Source organism: Drosophila sulfurigaster, chromosome 2L (genome assembly GCF_023558435.1).
Source record: "Drosophila sulfurigaster albostrigata strain 15112-1811.04 chromosome 2L, ASM2355843v2, whole genome shotgun sequence".
NCBI lineage: Eukaryota > Metazoa > Arthropoda > Insecta > Diptera > Drosophilidae > Drosophila > Drosophila sulfurigaster.
In genome coordinates this window covers 21,091,510-21,113,669 of record NC_084881.1, presented here as the reverse complement: position 1 = coordinate 21,113,669, position 22,160 = coordinate 21,091,510, and the positions used below count along the sequence as shown (strand labels likewise).

Genomic DNA, 22,160 nt, shown 5'->3' with positions numbered 1-22,160 from the left:
CAGTGTAAGAATGAATGAAATGGTTTATGAGCTCGTAAGTAATTAACAATCTTATAATTATTGACATACATAATAATGAATAAATTATAATCAAAATGCTTATCTAATCAAATGGGCCATCTGATGACAAGCCACACAAAATATGAAAATCAAAATATATTAATTTTTAAATTAACAAGCGCAAAAAAAAAAACAATACCAACATATACATTCAACACATCCATGTGGAAGTCCAAGTCATCATCCAATTGGCAGTGGCGCACATGGCTTGAAACACGTTCTATGGACGGCGAGCCGGAAGTTTTTGTCAAAAACAAGAATTCTTGGAGCATTAACGATACACAATGTATTATAGCTGGTTATTATTATTATTGTGCTGTCTGTCGCTGTGTGAGGAAGTAAAATAGGTTAAAGTTCGGCTTAAAAGAGACGATGGTCGATGATTGGCGCCGCCGCTCGAATCTTTGACAAATGGTCACATGCGGCAAATTACGTTTATTTCGATATGAGGTTCTAACGGGTTTTTTTTTTCTTCTTTCGAGCTAGCCAAGGTCAGGCAAATGAGGCATTGAAGCATAATTTATGTATTGTATGTAGTATATACCCTGTTAACATGGGTTCGTGGGTGTTTTATAAAAGCAAGATTAAAATAGTGATTAATTACTAAATTGATAAATTTGTTTGACCATAATTTGTTATTACTATAAACTTAAAAAAGCTGTGTTCTGTTTGCATATTTTTAAATAATGAAACACCTAATAGAGTGTCTATAAAAATAAGTTATTATTTATAGAAAAGTTATTACAAAAAAAATGAAATTACCATATAAATATTTGTCATTTTGAAAACAACGCAACTTTTCGTCGAGCACGCTCGTTTATTGGATAATTATTTTATATTTTATTTATGGATTAACATATTTTTAGCGCTCGGTCAACAGGGCACGAGGTTAAATTGCTTATGCAATATTTAGGAAAAAGGAAATAAAAATTAGAGAATGTTGTTTTTTAGCGCAAATTAGGCGGAAATTATTAAAAAGAAATATACAAGAGTGGCAATTAAATGTCAAATTTTTGCGATAAATGGCCAATAATTAGTTTATCTACTCAAATTACGTTATAAGAGCACTTAAGTATTTTGATCGATTTAATTAATTATGGTAAACAAACTATGATGGATTTTAATATGAATTGTAATTTGTTTTGTAAGTAATGAAAAAATACAAAAAAGTAAAGAAGTTGGCAACACTGTCAACAGCTGATTGACGCGCCCTCCCTTTCAATCCTGTTGTGCCTTATGGAATGCATAATCCACACAGCTGTTTTGTTCGCTCTCTTGCCTTGCTTGCTAAGGCTGTGCTCTCACTTTGTGCTCTCTCGCTCTCTTTGCCGTTTAATTTGGATTACGTTCTTGCGCATGCGTCACAAATGTCACTCTCACGCATTGCGATGGCAGGGTAAAGAGGACGCTGAAAAATACAAATATTTATACAAAAGCTAAAAAGTTAGTTAACAAAAATTATCGTATAAAAACCAAAAAAAGCGATGCAAATTTGCATAAACAATGCATTAATCGCAACGCATTATTAACTATGATTATTGATGACTACGACAGCTGCGTTGTTAATTCTTTGTTGTTGTGTTGTTTTGTGTCTGTGTGAACCGCAAATATTGTGAAATTGCAGAAATCAAATGCCGATATGCAAATTAAGTAAATTAAAGTACGTAAAACGAACGTTTAAAAGTGCACTCCACCAATCTCAGTTGTCTCAAGTGACTGCCAAATATCGAAGCTTGTCTCGTGTCTCGTTTTTACAATTTGCAATTCATTATGCGGGCCAAACGCGCCGCCTCCGCCTCTGTCTTCTCGGTCTCTGCTTCACCCCCTTCTTCGTCATGGGTATGATGCAGTTTTGCATCATCATCATCTATCATGCAACTGCTGACCAAAAATCGAGTGGCCTTTACATTTTTTTGTGGGTTTTTGACCCAACACGTCGCCACGGCTTCACAGATTCTTGGTAAGGCAATGCGATGTTAAAGAAAAAGACAAAAAAAACGCACGTAAACAAACAAAATAAAAATCAAATCAAATCAAATCAAATATGTGACGAAATCGCCAAGAATTGCCGAACAAAATTATGCAGCAAAAATTACTACCAATTTGCATAACTCGTTTGATCTTGATCACTTTCGTGAGTGGCAACAAGTCGCAGATTAAATACCCTAACAGCATTTCAATATTCGAATATAATAGTCTTCTTCACTATTCTCTTTAAAAATGGATTTATTAATATGATTTTTTTATAGTTATAGTTCTTCTATTCATGAGTATTATAAATTATTTTCATTTTAAATATACACATTTAAAAAAAGTAAATATTTTTAAGAAAATTAATTAATCAATATAGATCTAGAGATTGTAGAGAAAGAGGAAGTAAATGTTGATTAGGTTTATATTTTACAATAAATCTAACAATCCTATTCTAAATTGCACTTCAGAAAAAGATGTGAAAAAGCACAGCGTAAAGCGGATGACGCACAAATGAATGCTGATAAGCTAAAAGATTAACAACAAATGTTATTATTGCGTTGTATTTTCATTTTAGTTTCATTTATTTAGTCTGGCCGATCGAGGTAAAGTGCGATTTAACACATAAGACGGCATCAGGCCAAAGAAAAGTGAAGGGGCATACAAATTGTGAAAAATACTATGTTGATAAGCCTAATAATCCATAAGTAATGGACTACCCAAGAGATGTCAAAAGTGTCTTAAGTAACGCATGTGGAAAGTTGAACAATTTCTAAAGTAGTTGCACCAAGTTGCTAAATATAAACATGCTTAAGTAGCAATCATGTAATGGTGATAAAGAAGATACGCAAAGATTACTGGGGAAGTGTGTAATGGATAATTATATTCATAAGTACATAATTAAATGCAAGTTATATGCAATTGTTTTGCTCTCTATACAGTGAGATGCTTTTGAATGGGAAATCTAGGGCTTTTTAATTGAAACTCTAAATTATTAACCTGTTGTTACTAACTATGGTTCATAATGAAATAAGTATTCATAAGCAACATTCAAAAATCAGTAAAAAATTAATTTACGACATTAAGTGTAGTTATAACTTTTATCTAGGGTATCTCTTAGCTGTTCACACGCAATTAAACTGAAAGTTCTTGCTAGCTTTTAATGCAATTAAAGCTCTTGAAGTGTTTAACTAATATGCAGATAATTAACTAAAGATCGCACTTGAAGTAATCTAATGAGCAATTAAAAAAATAAAGTTTTTTGTATTAAAATGAAGTGCAATAATAATTTGTGTTATGCTAATGAAACCTACAGAGTAATAAGCTCAGACGCAACCTAAGCTGAATGAGCATGCATAAATCAAAAGCTAAACTTGTAAGCTAAAGCCTTTGGGCGTTCTTCTAATGCAGCTGGTTGTAAATTTATTAAAGCTTCCAGTCGGCGGCATGAATTGCAGTCGGCACTTAATGAAAAGCAACAATAAAGCAAACAGCAGTCGGAGCTTTTTATTAAATTACACAAAAATAAAACGAAATAAGCAATTAGCGTGAAGCGCAAAGCAAAAAGCGTAAAACGACAAAAAGAACGCGCGCAGCGCTCGAAGCTCTCTGCGTAAAAGTTTTGCGAAGCCGCAGTCGCAGCCGCAGTCGCAGCTGTTAATGTTGCTACTGTGTTGTTGTTGAAACCGAAACCGAAATCGAGCTTCGTGACGTCACAAAGCTAAGCTTCAAGCTGTGCCAGCGACGACGTCGACAGCGACGTCTACAGCGATATCCAATAGCGCCCCAAAATAAGAAGTCGAAATTCATTCCTTTCGTTCAAATTCGTTTGCTACGCTCACGAGAGCGGACGTGCTGCGCGGAAAATCAGAGACAAAAGCCACAAAAACGCAAAAACCAAAAAAGAAACGAAGAAACACAAACAAAAACAAAATACGAAACACGAAAATAAAAACGATTTCGTTAACTTGCAGCTGCTGTTGTTGTTTTTATTATTATTATTATTATTGTTGTTGTTAATGTAATTGCTGCTTGCCCGCATTTCGTTTACATAGAAATTACTACAACAAAATATAAAAAAAAGAAAAATTACGAAAATACTTGAAATAATTCAATGTGTTTAGATTACAACAATCAATAATAGTAAGCCGTCAAATTAATCAAAAAGAAAAGTGCAAAATCTGTGTGAAAATGGTGAAGAACAATAATAACTTGGACCTGAAACCGCTCAGCAACGGGCATGCTCTGCTTCAGAATGGCCACGCAGGAGGCGTGCCCACGCCCACAGCTCCTGCAGTTGGCTGGCGCCAAACGCTTTGGAATAGCTGGGATGCCTTCGCGGACGTTGCATGGTTCATCATCACCTGCATAGGCTACATACTCCAGGTGAGCAATACTTTTTGTTATAAAATATATTATATACTATTTATACTGTGGTATAAAATAAAATACACTATATACTATGCATACTATATGGTATAAAATATACTATATAATATTCATACTATATGGTATAAAATATAATATATTGCATACTATTGTACTTTATATATGCAAATTGCTTGATCCATCTAATATTTGTTTTTGACCAATGCCAAATTTGTGGCATTTGATTGAAATTAAATTATGCTATTTGTTTGAGCCACTCCAAAGCCCACGGGGCATTTTTGTGCCTTTGTTTACAACTGCGAATTAATAAATTTTTGATTTGTATTGTGTATTTTGTTTCTGTGGATCATCGGTATTTGAACTTGACTGCTTCCGTGAGCGAATTAACAAGGCCTTGACTACTTTAAATTAGACAATTAGCAACATTGTTTATAGAAAAAACTAACATACAGACAGCACACAAATAATTGTACGATATACATAAGAATTGTCAAAAAATAATTTAGAGTTTGAAAATGCTTTTTTTTTTCAAATTTCAAAATTTATTCATTTCTTCGAAATATATTTAATAATTGAGTAATATTTAATATTTTAAACATCAAAAAAAATCTGCAACATATTTAAAATCAAACACCAAATAAATTTATATTTCGATATACAAAATACTGACATAAACTTTGATAACAAAAACTGATTAGTCAAATTTATTGGTTGCCCTTCGATTTGGTTGTTATTAATGAATTACATAAACTTGATTGCAATTAAATAAATTCCTTAATTCAATAATCAAATTTTTCTCAACTTTTCATCTCCAAAAAAACACAGACTTGATAAATTAATTATATCGAAACGGGTTTTAGCTTATCGCATCGTCTTTGGCTTCAGCTTCAGTTTCGACTGTTGGCCCTTTCCACTGGCTGCCCTTGCTCTTGGCCCTTGGCGCTTAGTTGTTGGTCGTCTGTCATTACAACTGTTGGCGGTTTATCAACAATATCTGCAACTTCATCTACCTTTTATGGTTTTCTTTTTTTTCGACACGCGCACAATCACTTGAGTTGCAATCTTGCATCTTACATCTTTATGCTTATAAAGCTGGTTATCAGTGTGCTGTCATCTGGTTATATAGATTTTAAATAACTTAATTGTTCTGCTTATACGACACGCGTTTGTTCCGCTCAATTTGAAGGTCGTTCTAGATGATTAAATCAGTTCAATAAATTAAATGACAAATGGCTGATGGACTTGCTTAGATAGAAAAAGTGACGAACAAAAACTTAAAGTTTTTATTTAGTTTTTATGTGTTGTGTGATTTTATTTATAGCATTTAATACGATTTTACTTTTTTGTGTAAATGTTTAACTATATTTTCAGCGTAGTAAATCATTTTTAATTAATTTATTTTCAATTCACGTCTCACTTGCAAGCAATCGACAATGTCGCTAATAACCTTCTTAGGGTTCAACTGCACTCGGAATGTTCGTAAAGTCAATATTATTCAGCGCACATATAATTTGTTTGTCAATCTAAAATATCTAAGCAATTCTTAGCAATGCTAATTAAAATGTAAAAATAGCGTAGAATAAAAGCGGCATAAAAATCCCCAAATAGCCCGCGGAGATTAAATTTGAGCTTGAGCTTAAGCTTGAGAGATTGCACACTTGAGATTGACAGACACTAAACGTTTCACAGATTTATCATGATTTTGCAGTTACGAGATCCGACAGAAAGGGCCGCAAACAATTTGTTAATTGCCGTTAAAGTGCACAATTGAAATTTATGGCTAGTTAACAACAAAGAATTTGGCCAGTGGGGCATTTTTTTTTTTGTTTAGGAGGCTTAGGGGGATATTGATGTTGTTGGGTTTCCCTTTTTTTTTTGTTTTTCTGGTTTTGTGGTTAACAAAATTGACATGCCCGGCTTTATAAACAAATTTCGCTGCTATTACATAAGCAACGAAAAAATTTTGAAGCTGCTTATTTTTTTCTTCGTTGTGCTACATAATTATATTATTTTCTCTTTGGCAAGTCAACTTCAAAAAAATAAAAAAAATAATGTAAAAAATAACCTTTTATTTCTGTGGCTTGCTGGCGAGTGAGAGAGTGTTGAGATATGATCATTATATATAGCATGTGTATCATGGATTTGCCAGTATCTTATTATGCATGAGTGCCATTAAATTACCGAGGTAACTCTCTTTGCCTGAATGCCTAACTAGCGATTGTTGATGCCAACTGCAGCGGGGGCGGGGGAACGGAAGCGAAGGCGGTGCCCATTAAAAAATGTTGACATTTGCATGCTGAATGCAACATCAACGAGTCATGAACAATTCATACGAAATTTGCATTTACAATTTGTTGTTGTTTTGCTTCTGGTTTTGTTTTTTTAATTTTTTTGCTGTGCTTTTGTGATCGAGAGACGTTCAAGCAATGACTTGTGATTTGTTGTTGTATGAAGTTGAGCGCTGCAATTGCATATTGATTGATTGAGCTAATAATGCGCTTTGCTAGCCAACAATCACATCAATTCAGTGTGATATTAGCCTGGTTTTTGTGTGTTGTTGAACTAATTCAATTCCACTGAAAAAAAAAACAAATGACTTAGGCAACAAACTTGTCGCATACATGTGATCGACTGGCTTCTGGAACTGCCTCTCGGCAGCCAAAGGAGTTCCAAAATAATACAGCACAACATTCGTTGACGTCGCTGCTGCTGCGTTTTGGCTTGTTGACCCAGTTCAACTTTTGCATTTTGCCGGCTTTGCTGCGAAGCCTGTTTTTATTAGCTTCGCTAGTTGTGGGTTCGGCAGCGACAGCGACTGTGACTGAGGCAGCGACTTCGGCAGCGTCTGTGGCAACATACGTAGCATTTTTTTTGGCGGGCAACCTGCTGCCTCGTCTGTGGCGTGTGTGTAATGCCAACCGCAGCAGAAGAAGCTGAAAAAATATATTTACGTATATAAAAGAAGTAAACGCAATTGAAATCGAAAGTGTTTGCAAGACAGCAACAACAACAACAACAACGGCTCGTATAGCTATTGCATATGTGAGCATAAAGTTGGCTTTTGTTTGAAGTTGTCGGTTGTCGGTTGTCGGTTGAATGGAGGTTATTCGACGCACAGGCTCATAGACCCACAACGGCCTTGGCTCACTTGTTTGGATTATCTTTCATGTGAAGTGGGTTAAGGGAGTGCTGCTCTAGGGCCATAAATAGTCCAAAGATGGAGATATTAAACGGAAGCATAATATGGAAGCGCCGAAGATTAACATAGCTGCTTTAAAGGGGTAAAAGATAGCTAAATAGAGATGGAAGACATTTGAAGTTACGAGCTTATGTAAAATTATTAATTGTTTATAAATTGACAAATGAAAATAAAAACATAATACATTTTTTATATAGTAAATTTGAAGTTTGCTTTGAACCACTGTTTTAATAAAACTAAGCTGAATAAGTTAGATATATTCATTATCATTTCTTAAATATTATAGTCAATGCTTGATTTGAACGTGTATTAAAAAAAAACTAAGCGGAATAAGCTAGCTAGATGTATTCGGAAAATATTTAAAAAAAAATATAGAGAATTTTTGTTAGTAACTTCAAAGCTTGATTTAAGAGCTTGATTTCAAAACTAAGCTTAATAATAGCTATATAGCATCATTTGGTTATTACTTTATAACTTTTACTTGCAATACACGCAATTTTATTTACATTTTTTGACCAATAATCATCTTCATAACCAAGCAATCTTCTATTTTTATATTGAATTATTTTTAACCAAAAAATTGTCTGCAAATTGCAGCTAATTTTCACAAAGTTGCCACACACAAAATTACCCACGAAATGCATAAAAACAATATATAATTATATGGCGACCAGCATTAACCTCCCCAACACCAAGTTTTCAGATTGAATATTCGCTGGGTTCACCACAATCTTTGAGCATAGATCAGCATCGCGAGGCGTGCATGAATTTTTGTTGGCCAAAATTGGCGTAACTCTAAAGTTTAGAACTTGATTGCTTGATTTATGGCAGAGTCCGATCACACACAGACACAACCTCACTTGGTAATTTGCGGTTTGTACACTGTAAAAAAGTTAACAGTTAGTTTTAAGGTGCTAATTTTGACACGGCAATAAATGGAAATGGCTTTTGAAGGCCGTCAAAATGGCCAATGCGGCCACCCGCTGTTAAAACAAAACACTGCAAATGAAAGAAAACTAAAAAAAATATCGATTCCATGCACGGGTAAAAGTTTCAAGTGTACAACAAGGCGAATGACGCCTCAATTGCTGTGACGGCATCTAAATTGAAATCGCGTCATGCCACTAATAGATGCATGGGTAGCTTGATTCATACATATGATTCATACAGCCATATCATCAATCTCAAAAGTTGTCAACAAAAAAATCATTAACTAAGTTGCTAAAGCTTGAAACATTTTAGGTAAATAAATCGTTGAGAATTAAATGCATTTTACCTAGAATGTTATTGTGGTTTTCTAAACAAAAATAATTTGTAATTTGCAGTTGTTAACAAAATATAATTGCTATTTATTGTTGATCAGCATCAACTCATTTTCATGCACGTATGAAACTTAGCAACAAATTGAGATGTAATAGACAAAATTTGCATTGAAAATGTGCAACAAATTTTCATACAAATAGAAACACAACTGTAAATGAATTGGAAATTGGCAATTATTAATTATAAATAAATTAAAAATAAAAAGGTAAATAAGAATGTGTATAAATAAGAATATATGTAATTTGACAAAATATATATTAAAAATTAAAAAAAAAAATAATTATAAAAAGGGATAATGTTATAAATGCATCTTTGTCAACAAATATCGATAGTTCGATTCAATCCATTTTTAAATTTAGAGTCTCTCTTAAGATCTACGCTTGATGGAACAAGCAACTGAATGCAACTAATTTATGAATTTTCATATATCAATAAAATTTCATAATTTTTAAATAAATTTTAAGAAGGAATAATGACAAGGGAATTCAATAATTTATAAATTAAATAAAACATTTAGAATTAACAAATGATTGAAATTTCTTCAGTTTCTTTCGTAGAAAAATATGTAAAATAAATTGTTAAAAAAAAGTGTCAAAATTTTGTTTGGATTTACTTGTCTTTGATTAACTTGCTGATCATAAATAACTATTGCTCAACCTCTGTATAAACTTTAAGCCACCCTCGGTCTTGACTTGTTTCATTAGCTGCACTCAACTTCAGGTTTATGCCAACTGTGCAACAGTGGCAAGTGGCGGCATTTCGTTGCGGTATCTCTCTCTCTCTCGCTCTTTGCTTCTCTGCATCTCCTCAACTCTATATACAATATCAGTTTTCGAGGCTCGTTTTTCATTTGTTTTTATATATTTATTTGGTTTTGTTTTCTTGTGTATACAATGCAAGTGTAGATGGCAAAGAAGGTCACAATTGAGCCGTGAGTGTGTGAATGGCAGCCAAATGGAAATTGCAACAGTGGTGCACAATGCAAGTTCGTGTCTTAAGTCTTTTGTATTTAAGCAGCTCAATGAAAAGCGCTCAACATTTAACGCTCAACGAGAAAAATAATAATAAGACTTCTTATTGCACGGCCAATTACGTTGGCCAGCTGTCGAGTGAAGTCGACTCGAGTCTCGAGTCTTGAGTCTTGAGTCTAGCAGTTGTGTTGACTACATTCGGATTCGGATCGTGTGGAATAAAGTGGAGTTGAGTGCAGTGCAGTGTAGAAAGAGAGAGAGAGATAGAGAGACTGCCACAACTATGTTGTTGTTGGGCAAGACACTTGGAGCTGTCTGGCCGGCAGCAAGCAGTTTCACTTTCAGCTGGCTTAGAATCACCTGGCTCGACGTGAGTCGCTTAGATTTGGAATTTTCGCAATTCTCCCCCGGACGCAAGCAAACAAGTTTTCATGTTGCCATTAAGCTTTGCTTTGCGCTAAGCACAACAAAACACCGCACAACACAACAAACATTTGATTATTACTCGTTCCTTGCGATGTTGGAAACGCCGCCTTTTTAGAAGTTATCATCAAGCTCTTTGCTAACTTCGATAATACGTAGTTTCGCTTTGTCTGCGCTTTAATGGCATTTTATGTTTTTCGTTTTTTCTCTCTTGTTTCTTTTTTTTCTTGTTTTTTTGGTTTGAATTAGCATAATTACGCAAGATTTCCAAACTCCCGCCAAGCGGCAGAGTTAAATACGTGTACAGTTAGAAAGAGTTTGCTAATTCTAAGAGTCGTGTTTAAATGTTTGCTCAAGTTGTAGCCAAGCTAATGAGCAGCTAATGATTATGAGAGAGTTTGTTTTTTGAGATTCCTCAGTCGGGTCTTGTAATTGTGAAGAAGAAGATGCTGATGGTGAATCAATAGAATGCGGGAGTTGCTAGACAGGCAATTAGTAAGTTAAGTTGTAGTTATGTTGCTTAAGTCAACAGAGGTAATGAACTAAAGTTAGAGTTGAGGTGTAAAAAAACTGAGTTTAGAGACTTTTATTGAACAGTTTTTTTTTGATTGGCTTCGGTACAGATTATTTTATTAAATATATTTAAAATAGAAGATTATTTAAATTACAATTTTAAGTTAAGGATGAGGTTTAAAAATCAGAGCTTAGAGAGACTTTTATTGAACAGTATATTATGATTGGCTTTGCTACACATTCTTTTATTGAGAAGAAGCTTATCTAAATTACAATTTATTTTATTATTATTAAACAAGCTTATACATATTTAAGCATATGTAGATCAATGTCAACTTCCATGGCTTATCTTAAGTGTACTAAAAATACTTTGAATTTTGTTTCTAACAAAAAAATTCCACTTCATTTGACCAGTTTTTATATCATGCATTTCTATCATGCACCAAACTATTTTGAAGCTTTGGTACTTTTCCGTTTCTTACAAAGGTCAACAAATTCACCTTGGCCATCAGACACAATCTAACAACAAATAAAACGACAAACAGTCCAATAAACCCTTCAAGTTCGATGCTGACTCGGCAGGTTTCTTGTCGTCTTACAAAGTGAAAAATTATTATTTCTACTATTATATTTTTGTTATTCAGATGACAAAGCATATATGTGACTCCAGTCTAAGTCTGTCTGTCGTCTTTGGGGATTTTTTTCTTTGCGTCTATCATTTTGCGAGCATTTACATATAGCAAGTCACGACTGGAGTTTATTAGCCATAGAACTAGACAGAGAACAATAAACGTTATAGAATTTTTTGTGTTTCTATTGGATTGACTTCCGTGCCAAGATTTATGCAGACTTATAAAATGCGAATGAAACTTGACAATGAAATTGTAAAATGCAAATGCGAAATTAACTATTTAAATGGATTTGATTTTTGGCTTTTTGCATGCGTGTTTCCTTAGCAACATTTCGATGAAATTATGAAAAAAACAGAGACAACAAAAAATGCAAAAATTATCTTGTGACATAAATCGGAGCACAATTTATTTAAGTTATTATCTTGTTGTGCATAAATTATAATTGCCGGCTTCCTGTCCTTGTTGATGTTGAAAAAAAGAGGAAAAGAAAACACAAAAATGTAGCGAATTGCATGTTCAATTATGTGACAAAATGTCTGTCAACAGGGCAACAAGTGAAAGAAGCAACTCATCATCATCATCACATCAACAGCGACAGCCACAGCCACAGCCACAGCAAACATGTTACCTTTAATGAAATTTCGTATTATTTATGCGCTCTTGTCATTTTTTGGGGGCCAAACAGTTATAAGCGACAGCTAAGCAGAGGCTAGCAGAAGAGTTGAGATGAAGACGAGAAGATACCCTGAAAAAAGTCAATCGAAAAGAGTTGCCCAAAGTATGACAACATTTCTTGCAATGTTTAAAAGTGAATTTAACTGTTTAGTACCAGAAAAATGTTACAAATGTTTGAAAGTTCTCAAAAATAAATTTTTTATATTTCTATCAGACAAAATGTGACAAAAGATTTAAAAGTAAATTTGAGTATTTGCTCATAATTTAGAAAAAGTGTTTTTCATACATTCAATTTCAATATTTCCACTAGAAAAATGTGATAAAAGTTTAGAAGTAAATTTGAATATTTGCTTAAAATTTAGAAATGTGATTTTTCATACATTCAATTTTAATATTTCTACCAAAAAATGAGACAAAATGAGACAAGTTTTAAAATAAATTTTAATATTTCCTTAAAATGTAGAGAAGTATTTTTTAATATTTTTCTACCAAAAAAAAGGGGCAAAAGATTAAAAGTAAACTTAAATATTTGCTTAAAATTTGGAAAAGGTTTTTTTCCTACATTCGATTTCAACGTTTCCACTAGAAAAATGTGATAAAAGTTTAGAAGTAAATTTTAATATTTGCTTAAAATTTGGTGATTGTGATTTTTCATTCACTTAATTTAAATATTTGACTTGAATATTTGGAAACTGGAACATTTGCTTAAAGTTTAGATTCAATATATAGTTTGTTTAATTTTCTACCAGCTCTTTCTTTCAACACATTTTGCGCAATAAATTGTTAATCTTCTCTCGCTCACGTCGAGGGTATAACAACAGCAGCCACGTTGCGCCACATTCATTGTTAATGTCAAAATAATTGGACACGCTTGCCAGCCTGGCCCCTAAGACAGGAGCTGCTTGGCTTGGCTGACCGGCTCTCTTGACTGTCTGTCTGTCTTTTGTTGCACCCCAAAAATAAAGTCGCAGCTTAAAACCAGAGCCCAGCGTCAGCGATGTTGTCGTCGCGTGTGGCACGAACAAAATTTATGAGTCGCCTCCGGTCGTCAGCCAAAAAAACACGGAGAGAGAGATAGAGTGAGAGGAAAGTGCTACTGTCTTCAATTCTGTCGCTTTTCTCAGTTTAATTTTTTTTTTATAACGATATATTTTTTTCACGAAATGTACAAAAAAAATGTTATGTTAATATTATTGTGTTGTGTCGAGCGTCTTTTGTTATGTTTATGCGACAATGCAGACGTGCGAGTCATAAATGTTGACAGCTTATTGATACTAAATCAACAAAAAGAAGCAGAGACGAGGAAACACAACACAACACAAAACACAAGTTAACAGAGCCGAAAAGACTTTTTTGAAAATGAAATTCAAGTGTTTGCCACGCACAGAGGCGTCAAATTTGGTGTCTATTAACACGCTACCGTCAACTGCATGACAATCCGGATTGTCATGCCGCTTTTGTTTGCCCATTTATGCTGGCCATTTCTACTCGCTGTAAAAGGCAAATTTGCATACGTGTACTATTTCAATAATGCGGTGGTAAGAAAGTCACATAGAATGGCTGAAGGCGAAAACAAAAGACTTAGGCAACAAACTTGCTCACATTTGACATTTTCACGTTGCTCAAATTGTGTAATTATTTTGCAACAAGTTGTTAGTAAGAAATACTGAATTCCCACCTTAACATATAATTATAAAATGTATATAATTATAAAATTAATTTACTCACTTCCTGTGCAATTATCAACACCTTTCTGACATTTGCTTGCCTATCTCTCTCTATCTTACAGGACCTCTATTATATTGCCTTTGGCTATCCTGAGAAGGAACTCAACACGGACATTGCCTTAATCACAGGTGGCGGCAATGGACTTGGTCGTCTGCTGGCCGAAAGACTCGGCAAAATGGGCACCAAAGTCATCATCTGGGACATTAACAAAAAGGGTAAATAAAAAAACAAATACAAATAAGCATTCACAAAGTCTAAATATTTTCTCAAAAATATTTTTCAGGCATTGCGGAGACCTGTGAAATTGTTGAAGAGGCGGGCGGCTACTGCAAAGGCTACGTGGTGGACATATCAAAGAAGGAAGAGGTCTACAAAGCAGCCGATGTCATCAGAGAAGAAGTCGGTGATGTAAGTACAAATAGTTTTTTGTATACAAAATATATCTTGTGCCGCATTCATGGCGACAATTGAAGCATAAAACTCGAGTAATTGCTGTTCACAGTTGAGCGCTTTATGTGGCAGACAAAATAGTCGAGCTGTCCGAACTCGTTGTACATAATTGTTTGTTGAGGGGCGTTTAATGGCCAAAGAACCCTTTTTTTTGTTGTTGTTCTTTAGTGCTGTTTTTTGTTTTAGAAGCTGAAACACATGTAGGCCCAGCACTCTACTGCAGAGCACGCCACGCCCCACGGCAACACATTTATGCATATTTATGTCATAAATTTAGTCGGCAGCAGAAAGAGAGAGAGAGAGAGAAGCGAAAGGGGCATTTCGTATGCATGAACGCATCTTTGCTGTCCGCTGGCAACCTTGAGAAATGTTAAGATCGGGTCTTCAAACAGGTTGCCACTTGCGTTGCAACTGCCAATTAATCACAATATGGAGCAGAGGCAGCAACAGCAACAGCAGCAGCTCTCCACAAGCCTTTCTCGCAGACCCATTCAAATTAATCGCAACCGGCACGAGCGAGGACTGAGGCCGAGCCGCGCCCATTTGGCTCACATTAAAAGTGCATAAAAATTGCAAGCACTAATTGTGACTCGAACTGGGCGCATCTTATAAATCTTTCAGCTCCGATACGATAACGTTGTCAGCCTTTTGGCTTCGGCTTTTGGCTTTGGCTGAGGTTTGCCACATTTGTTTGCAACACAAAAGCGTGTCATGGCATTCATTATCACTGTGAATGCATTCGTAAATGCTTGCTAATATGATTAGCAAAGGCATGCAAAACTGTTGAAACTCTGCAAACACTAAAAATATTCAATTGTTTTGCTGTGTTTTATTTCATTTCACTTGAAAACTACTTTGAACACTTTTTTGCGGCACGTGACAAGTTAACATTTTAACCACTAATTAACTGCTTAAATTGTCGGAGTAATTAGAACTTTTGTTTAAGTTAGTTAAAACTTTTAACGAACGTTGACTTATTTCAAGGTTTCATAGTCTAAAGCGCCAAGCGTAGCATTTGTTTGCATTATTTTAGAAATTGTATAGTCAACTGTTTGCTAATTAAAATGAGCTTACATCATTTAAAAATAGCTCGCCAAATATTTGAATAAATAATTAGCACAGCTGCGACATTGACACCTCAAACTCTATGTTAGATTTTCAGTCAATAATAAAAAAAGGTCAGTCTGAAAGCTATTATTCAATAAATTATTAATTTATAATTAATACAATTTAATTTTGTTCTTCTAGTTTTTTATAGTAACATGTTTAAAACTAAAACTAAAATAAAATTACATCATTTAAATATAACGTTTTTCAATATTGACACCTTAAAATTTATATTAGTTTTTCAGTAAATAATTAAATAAGGCAAGCGTCAATAAAATCTATTGAAATCAACCTTTGAACAAATTATTCTTTAAATATGAATGCAGCTAAGTGTTTTTCAGCAACAAAACAATTAAAGTTCTTTTAGTTTTGTATTTTATATTTAAATAAAATAGTATTACATCATTTTAATAAATGATTAACGCTCTTTCGGAAATTTGAAGTTAAATTTCAAACATTAAAAAAACTAGTTAAAAAGGCTAGGGTAGAAAATATCTATTGAAATCAAATATGAAACAAATTACTTTATAAAATTAATTTATCAACATGTTGTTGAGCAACAAAAGAATTAAACTTATTCCCATTTTTATTTTATACTAAATTGTTTGCTCACAAAATAGTTAAAGAAATTATCAACGCTCTTTCTTATTGGAATTCCAAAATAAAGCTAGCTCAAAATATATTTAAATAAAATATTGAACAAATTATTCTTAAAAAAAAAAAATGATTAAACTAAATGTCGTTCACCTAAACAACATTTCAAATTTATCGGCTTATTATTTATTATCATCTCAATTTCTTTACTTAATAACTGCCTAATTATAGAAAAAAAAAAAAAAACATATTTATTATTTAAATAGCCACTCTTAAAAGTACACGCTATTTAATTTCATTCGTACTACAATTTTTGAAGTTAATTCTGGTTAATTCAGAATTAATTATTCTAAAGTATAATAGCGCATCATTACGAGGGTTCAACACTTTTTACGCTTCGCCAACGGCAATTTCCAAATAATACATTAACGCTCTGACAAGTTTAATAACAACACATAAATCATTATTCAAACATAGGAAAACAATGTTTTCAAATTAAGCAAGAAATTCAAGCAGAAACCAAAAAAGCTAGAACACAATAAAGTTATCAAAAAACAAGAATTATATAATAACAAAAGATACTACAACAGTTTTTTAGCGGCTTCAACGAGTTATATAATTACAAAGCAGAAACCAAAACGAACTGACGAGAGCATAAAAAAATGATGAAAAAGAAAACTGCAAAGGAAAAAAACTAAAATTGTAAATCGGGGAATGTTTGACTAAGAAATGCGCTATAAATTTTGATTTTCTTAATATTTATTTTTTTGATAATAATAAACATAAATTTTGAACGCATCATTAAAATATTTGGCAATGGCAAATATTTATTTCTTTTTTTATTTTGTGATTATTTCCTGTTTTTTTGATATTCGCTTTTGCTTCAGTAATTTCCAAACTATTTCGATGTGGAGAGGGTATAGTAAAAAACAGTAGCAAAAACATTTAAGTGCTTAGTAAGTCATGCGTTATGCAGATGACTCGTTGCTTTAGTTTTTTTTTTGGTTGTTGCCTTGTTGTTGTTATTGTTATTGTTTTTCATTTGTTTATGTTGTTGTTGTTTTCCTCTTGATGATGTTTTTGTCTGGTCATTGAAATATTACATTTAATATTTTTAATAGCCTCTGCCTGTTGTAGTTGCTCTGGCTTTAATGCACGCCTCGTTAAATGCTTTAGCCGGTTACTGGCAATTTGAAATTGCGCATACGCAATGTGTGACCCGCACCCGACCCGCTTTCTCCTCGCCTCGCTTCTCCTCTGGAGCCCTTTTTTTGCTCGCTGCACTTGAACTTACTGTGGCCTGATTTTGTTTCGCACACACACACACACAGTTGTAGTTTTGTATTTTTCTGAATTTAACTAGCAACAACAACAGAAGCAGGTGAAACGTCGCGTTTTGTTTTCATTGCGGTTGAAATCATATTTTCGCAATATTTGCAATTAGACCTTGACATGTTACAATTAAATCTTTTATTTTTACAATTTGTGTATGCTTTGATGCGTCTAAACTAATGTTATGCCCTTCGATTTCACCAGCCGAAAATTGTTGCAAAATAAACGAAAACTTTGTTTCATTTTCGTAAAGAAAAATACACTCCAAACAAGTTTTATTTAATTAATATCAAGGAATAAATATTTAAAGTTCCGTAAAATTGCATTTATTTAGTTCGAAAATAGTCAAATATTAATTAAATTGCCATAAAATATTTATACCCAAAAAAAAATTACAAAACAGTGCGGTACCATTCATAAAATATACCAAAACTAAAATATACCGAAGGGTATATTTGGTATAGTACCCCATTTGAAATATAACCCTAAGCATACAAAAATATACCACAGAATACTTAAATGTAACAAAGAGAATATTTGGTATATTGATATACTACTACATTTGAAATATGTACCATAGAAATATACAGAGGCCCCACTGCAGTAGCCGTATTCCTCATACAAAAGTATTCCTTAAATAATAAAACATAAGTTTAAAAATACTCTTTAATTAGTAGTCCAAAATCAATAAAATTGATCATGTAAATAAATCAATTGTTTATGCCCGAAAACTGACTTAAAGCTTCAAGAAAAATATGTCCAGAAATTTTTATTTATAAATAGTAGATATAACCAAATCAATTGAAGCAACTTGACACATTTTAACACGTTTTAATATTCATTTATTGAGCTTCTGTAAATAGTCACACATATAGCCCCTAACATTTTTTTATTGATAATAAAGATTAGCAAATCAATTAAAGAAAAAACCTTTAAGGAATAACAATTTATTCTCAGCTTCATTAATAAAACTTCTGCAGTAGTCAAAAGTCAATTCAAATTCGCCACTTAAATAAATCAAATATTTATGCCCAAAAAAAACTGGCTTAAGCTGTGAATATATACGAATTGAAACGTTAATTAACCACAGCTGTAACCTAGTTAAAAGTTCTATCAATGCCTCGACCACGCAACTTGCGCAATTTCCTCAGCATGCAAATTGCAAACTAGGAAAAAAAAGTAATTATTTTTTGTAAGAATTTATGTGGCACTCAGACGAAGTAAATGTTAATGGCCGAGCATAAAAATGAAAAATGTACAAAATGTGCACTAAACGTTGTATTTTATGTATGTTATATGTTCTACTTACTACTTACATACCTACTTACATATTCACCACTCGACAGGTTACACTGCTGATCAACAACGCTGGCGTTGTGTCTGGCCTGCATCTGTTGGATACTCCGGACCATCTGATCGAGCGTTCGTTCAATGTGAATGTTATGGCACACTTTTGGGTTAGTTACAAGTTTACTTATACACCAAACACTGAATAACTGAAACTAACTACCGGTTTATTTTTACAGACCACAAAAGCATTCTTGCCCAAAATGATCGAGAAAGAACGAGGACACATCGCGACGATCGCTTCACTTGCTGGCCATGTTGGCATTAGCAAATTGGTCGATTATTGTGCCAGTAAATTTGCAGCGGTAAGTCGACGCTCTCCATGCAAATAATACAGTGTCAGGCTAAATGTATTTTCACTACATACATTTAATAATATAATTATAGGTTGGCTTTGATGAGGCGCTGCGTCTGGAGCTTGAAGTCCTTGGACACACGAACATCCAAACCACCTGCATTTGTCCCTTCTTCATCCAGGCAACTGGAATGTTCGATGATGTGAATGCCAGGTAAGCACTGCGATTAGGGGCGTGGCATGTTGCATGTTTTCACTCCTCACTCTTCCCCTTTACAGATGGGTGCCCACATTGAATCCCAACGATGTGGCCGATCGTGTCATTTCGGCGATTAAGAAGAACGAGAAACTTGCGGTTATCCCTGGTTTCCTCAAGTTCCTGCTGTCGCTCAAGTGGTAAGTAAAACACACAAACATACTCTCCATTATATGCTTAATGAGGGTCCCAAATGGCATCCCATAACCACATCCTATGCTTAAGTATTTGTCTTATCAAGGGAAATGGCAAGCTTACCTTGTTGCAAGTTCATTTCGTGGAGCATACAACTTGATTAAAGTCTAGACAGTTTGTTGCATTCAAAGAAAATCGGTAGAAATATATATTTAGTATTCATTATGTATTAACGTTTAATGGAATTCAAAATAACGAGTATTAACCAAAAATAATGAAAATATATTCAACTTCAGATTGTCTTGCTGACAAATTTGGACTTATAAAACCATTTAAAAAAAAATACATTTAATTATCAATATCACATTAATTTTATTATTATTGAGTCATAAACTTTTTATGCCTATCGAATTTCATAAACTTGTTCGCTAAACGAACAAAGAAGTAAAAAATAAAAGCAAGTAAATACATAAGTTGAATACAACAATAAAAAATCATTTCGAGCTATTGTTGAACAAGTTCAGAAGACTTTGCAATATAAACTGAAATAACATAATCAACAAATAACAAAAGGTTGTTGCTCTTTCAACCATAATTAATATATATGTATTTAATTAAATAAAGAAATTATATTCAACAAATACGAATTCAATCAAAATAAGCTAACCTAATGAAAAGTAAAACAGATTAATATAAATTTTTATTTAAATAAAGAAATTATATTCAACAAATACGAATTATACCAAAATATAATAAATGAAAAGTAAAACAGATTAATTTGTATTAAAAAGCAAGTAAACTTCCTAAAAAAAACTTACCTTATAAAAAGTAACGCAAAACAATATATTTAGTTTGAATTTACTTCTCAACAATTGAAAATATTTTTATTATTTTGATTCAGTAAACTCACTTCATAGAAAACTAAATTAATATTGAATTAATTTCATTGAAAAAATAAAAATTTATTTGGCATTAATTAAAAATCTTTAAAGCAAAATTTAAATTACATACTCCTCAAATATTTGAATATTTAAAGTTAAAAAAATGCAATAAACTTACTTAGTAAAAGCTAGAGAAAAACATTATTGATTTAATTTGAAAATATAATTGAGTTTGAGCAAATTTAATTCAACAAGCTCACTAGTTAAAAAACAAATAGACCAATTTGATTGACTTTTTCAAAATTGCAATTCTTTTTATAAATAAAAAATAAATTAATTAATATCCCTCAATTTTTATTTAAAATGAAAAACTAAAATAGTAAAAAACTATTAATTTAATTAAAAAATCAGAATTTTAATGAATTTTAAACATATGTATAAAAATATTAGTATTAGATGATTTTAACAAACTCACTTGTTCAAAATAAAAGAAAATCAGAATTTATTAGATTACAAAATAAAATAAAATTCCCTTGCCTATTTAAGAACATCAAAATCTTTTGTGAACCAAAGTTGCATTGATTACTCTAGTCTAGTCTTTGTAGAATTAATTTTATTCAGCAAACTTACTTAATTTAATTGCAAAACTTAGCATTTAAGAAATTCAAGTTTTACTTACTCTGTTGTCACGTTTACTTAGCAAATTAAAGCAGCTGACAGAATTCTGCTTCTGAATGCAAATAATTTAAACAAGCGCCCCACCCAACCCATAAGTAAATCCAATTAGATTTTATTGTTTTGAAAATGCAGCCCGAACCCAACCTCGTTACCTCGTTACCCATTTACATGATGGCGACTTATCAGAATGGAGCCAAGTGCATGGAGCTTGGGTCATTCATTCATGCACAGGATGACTATTCAAACTGTGAATTATTACCCATTTGTAAATCGCAGCAACTGAGATGTGTGTGGTTACACTTTCCCCTTCCCCTTTCCCCGCTCTCTTCTCCCTCTTTTGGCCATGGCTAATGGTCTAGCTTTAATGTGTTTCACTTTAATAATGCATAACATTTACCTTTACCATTTCTCTCATATTTTCTTTTTTCTCTGTCTCTCTTTGCAGGACCTTCCCCTGGGGTTGTGTGGGCGGCTTGTTGCGTCGCCTTGTGCCCGATGCCTCACCCCATGGTCTGCCTAGCTCACAAGCGAGCGCCAGCGCCACAATCGTCAGTTGCAATGGCAATGGCAGTGGCAAGGTAAATGGCAGCATCATTTCCTCCACCACCGCCGCGGACATGGCCGCCCTCGATGCGCAACTGAGCAGCGCCAGCGTCACGTTGCCGGCCAAATCACCCTCGATGCTCATCCAGCGGACACCGTCACTGGGGGAGCGGGTGCTTTGAGCACACACACACACACCGAGCGAATGCCCCCCCTCTGCCTGCCTCTTCTACACTTTTTTTTGCATTTTACGAGTTATGTGTGTGTAATTGAATTTGTGTTTTTGGCATTTTTCCTCCTCTTCTCTCTGTATGAGGCTGGCTTTGAGGATGGTTTCGTGGTCAAGCACATTTACTAATTCTAAGCTACGAGTCTAGTGATATTACATTTAGTTATGCAAAGGCCTCCGCTATAAAGCGCATGCAATTAGTTCGCTAATTTTTGTACAAAAAAACACAAAACACAAGAAAAAACATTCACTGAGCATCTCTCAGTTAGTCACTTAAATTTAATCATAAAAAGCGCATTTTCTTTTTGGGTTTGTAGTCTTTAATCTATTTGTAACTCTTTGTTTTTATGTTGGGACTTTATATGTACTTATGTTAATACTTTAAGCTTAGGCCGCGTGATTTCTTCAATCAATTTTTGCCGTAGATAAA

General features: G+C 33.4%; 1 protein-coding gene across 1 annotated transcript; it reads left to right on the top strand.

Annotated features, from left to right (window-relative positions):
• The first annotated feature begins 1,528 nt into the window (after nt 1–1,528).
• LOC133844483 (estradiol 17-beta-dehydrogenase 11) lies at nt 1,529–21,814 on the top strand. Its single transcript, XM_062278503.1, has 9 exons — nt 1,529–1,720; nt 4,155–4,416; nt 13,945–14,098; nt 14,167–14,291; nt 18,713–18,823; nt 18,893–19,018; nt 19,101–19,222; nt 19,288–19,404; nt 21,404–21,814. The coding sequence occupies exons 1-9, from the start codon at nt 1,692–1,694 to the stop codon at nt 21,681–21,683; spliced, it is 1,326 nt and encodes a 441-aa protein (XP_062134487.1). The 5' UTR covers nt 1,529–1,691; the 3' UTR covers nt 21,684–21,814.
• The last annotated feature ends 346 nt before the right edge of the window (nt 21,815–22,160 follow it).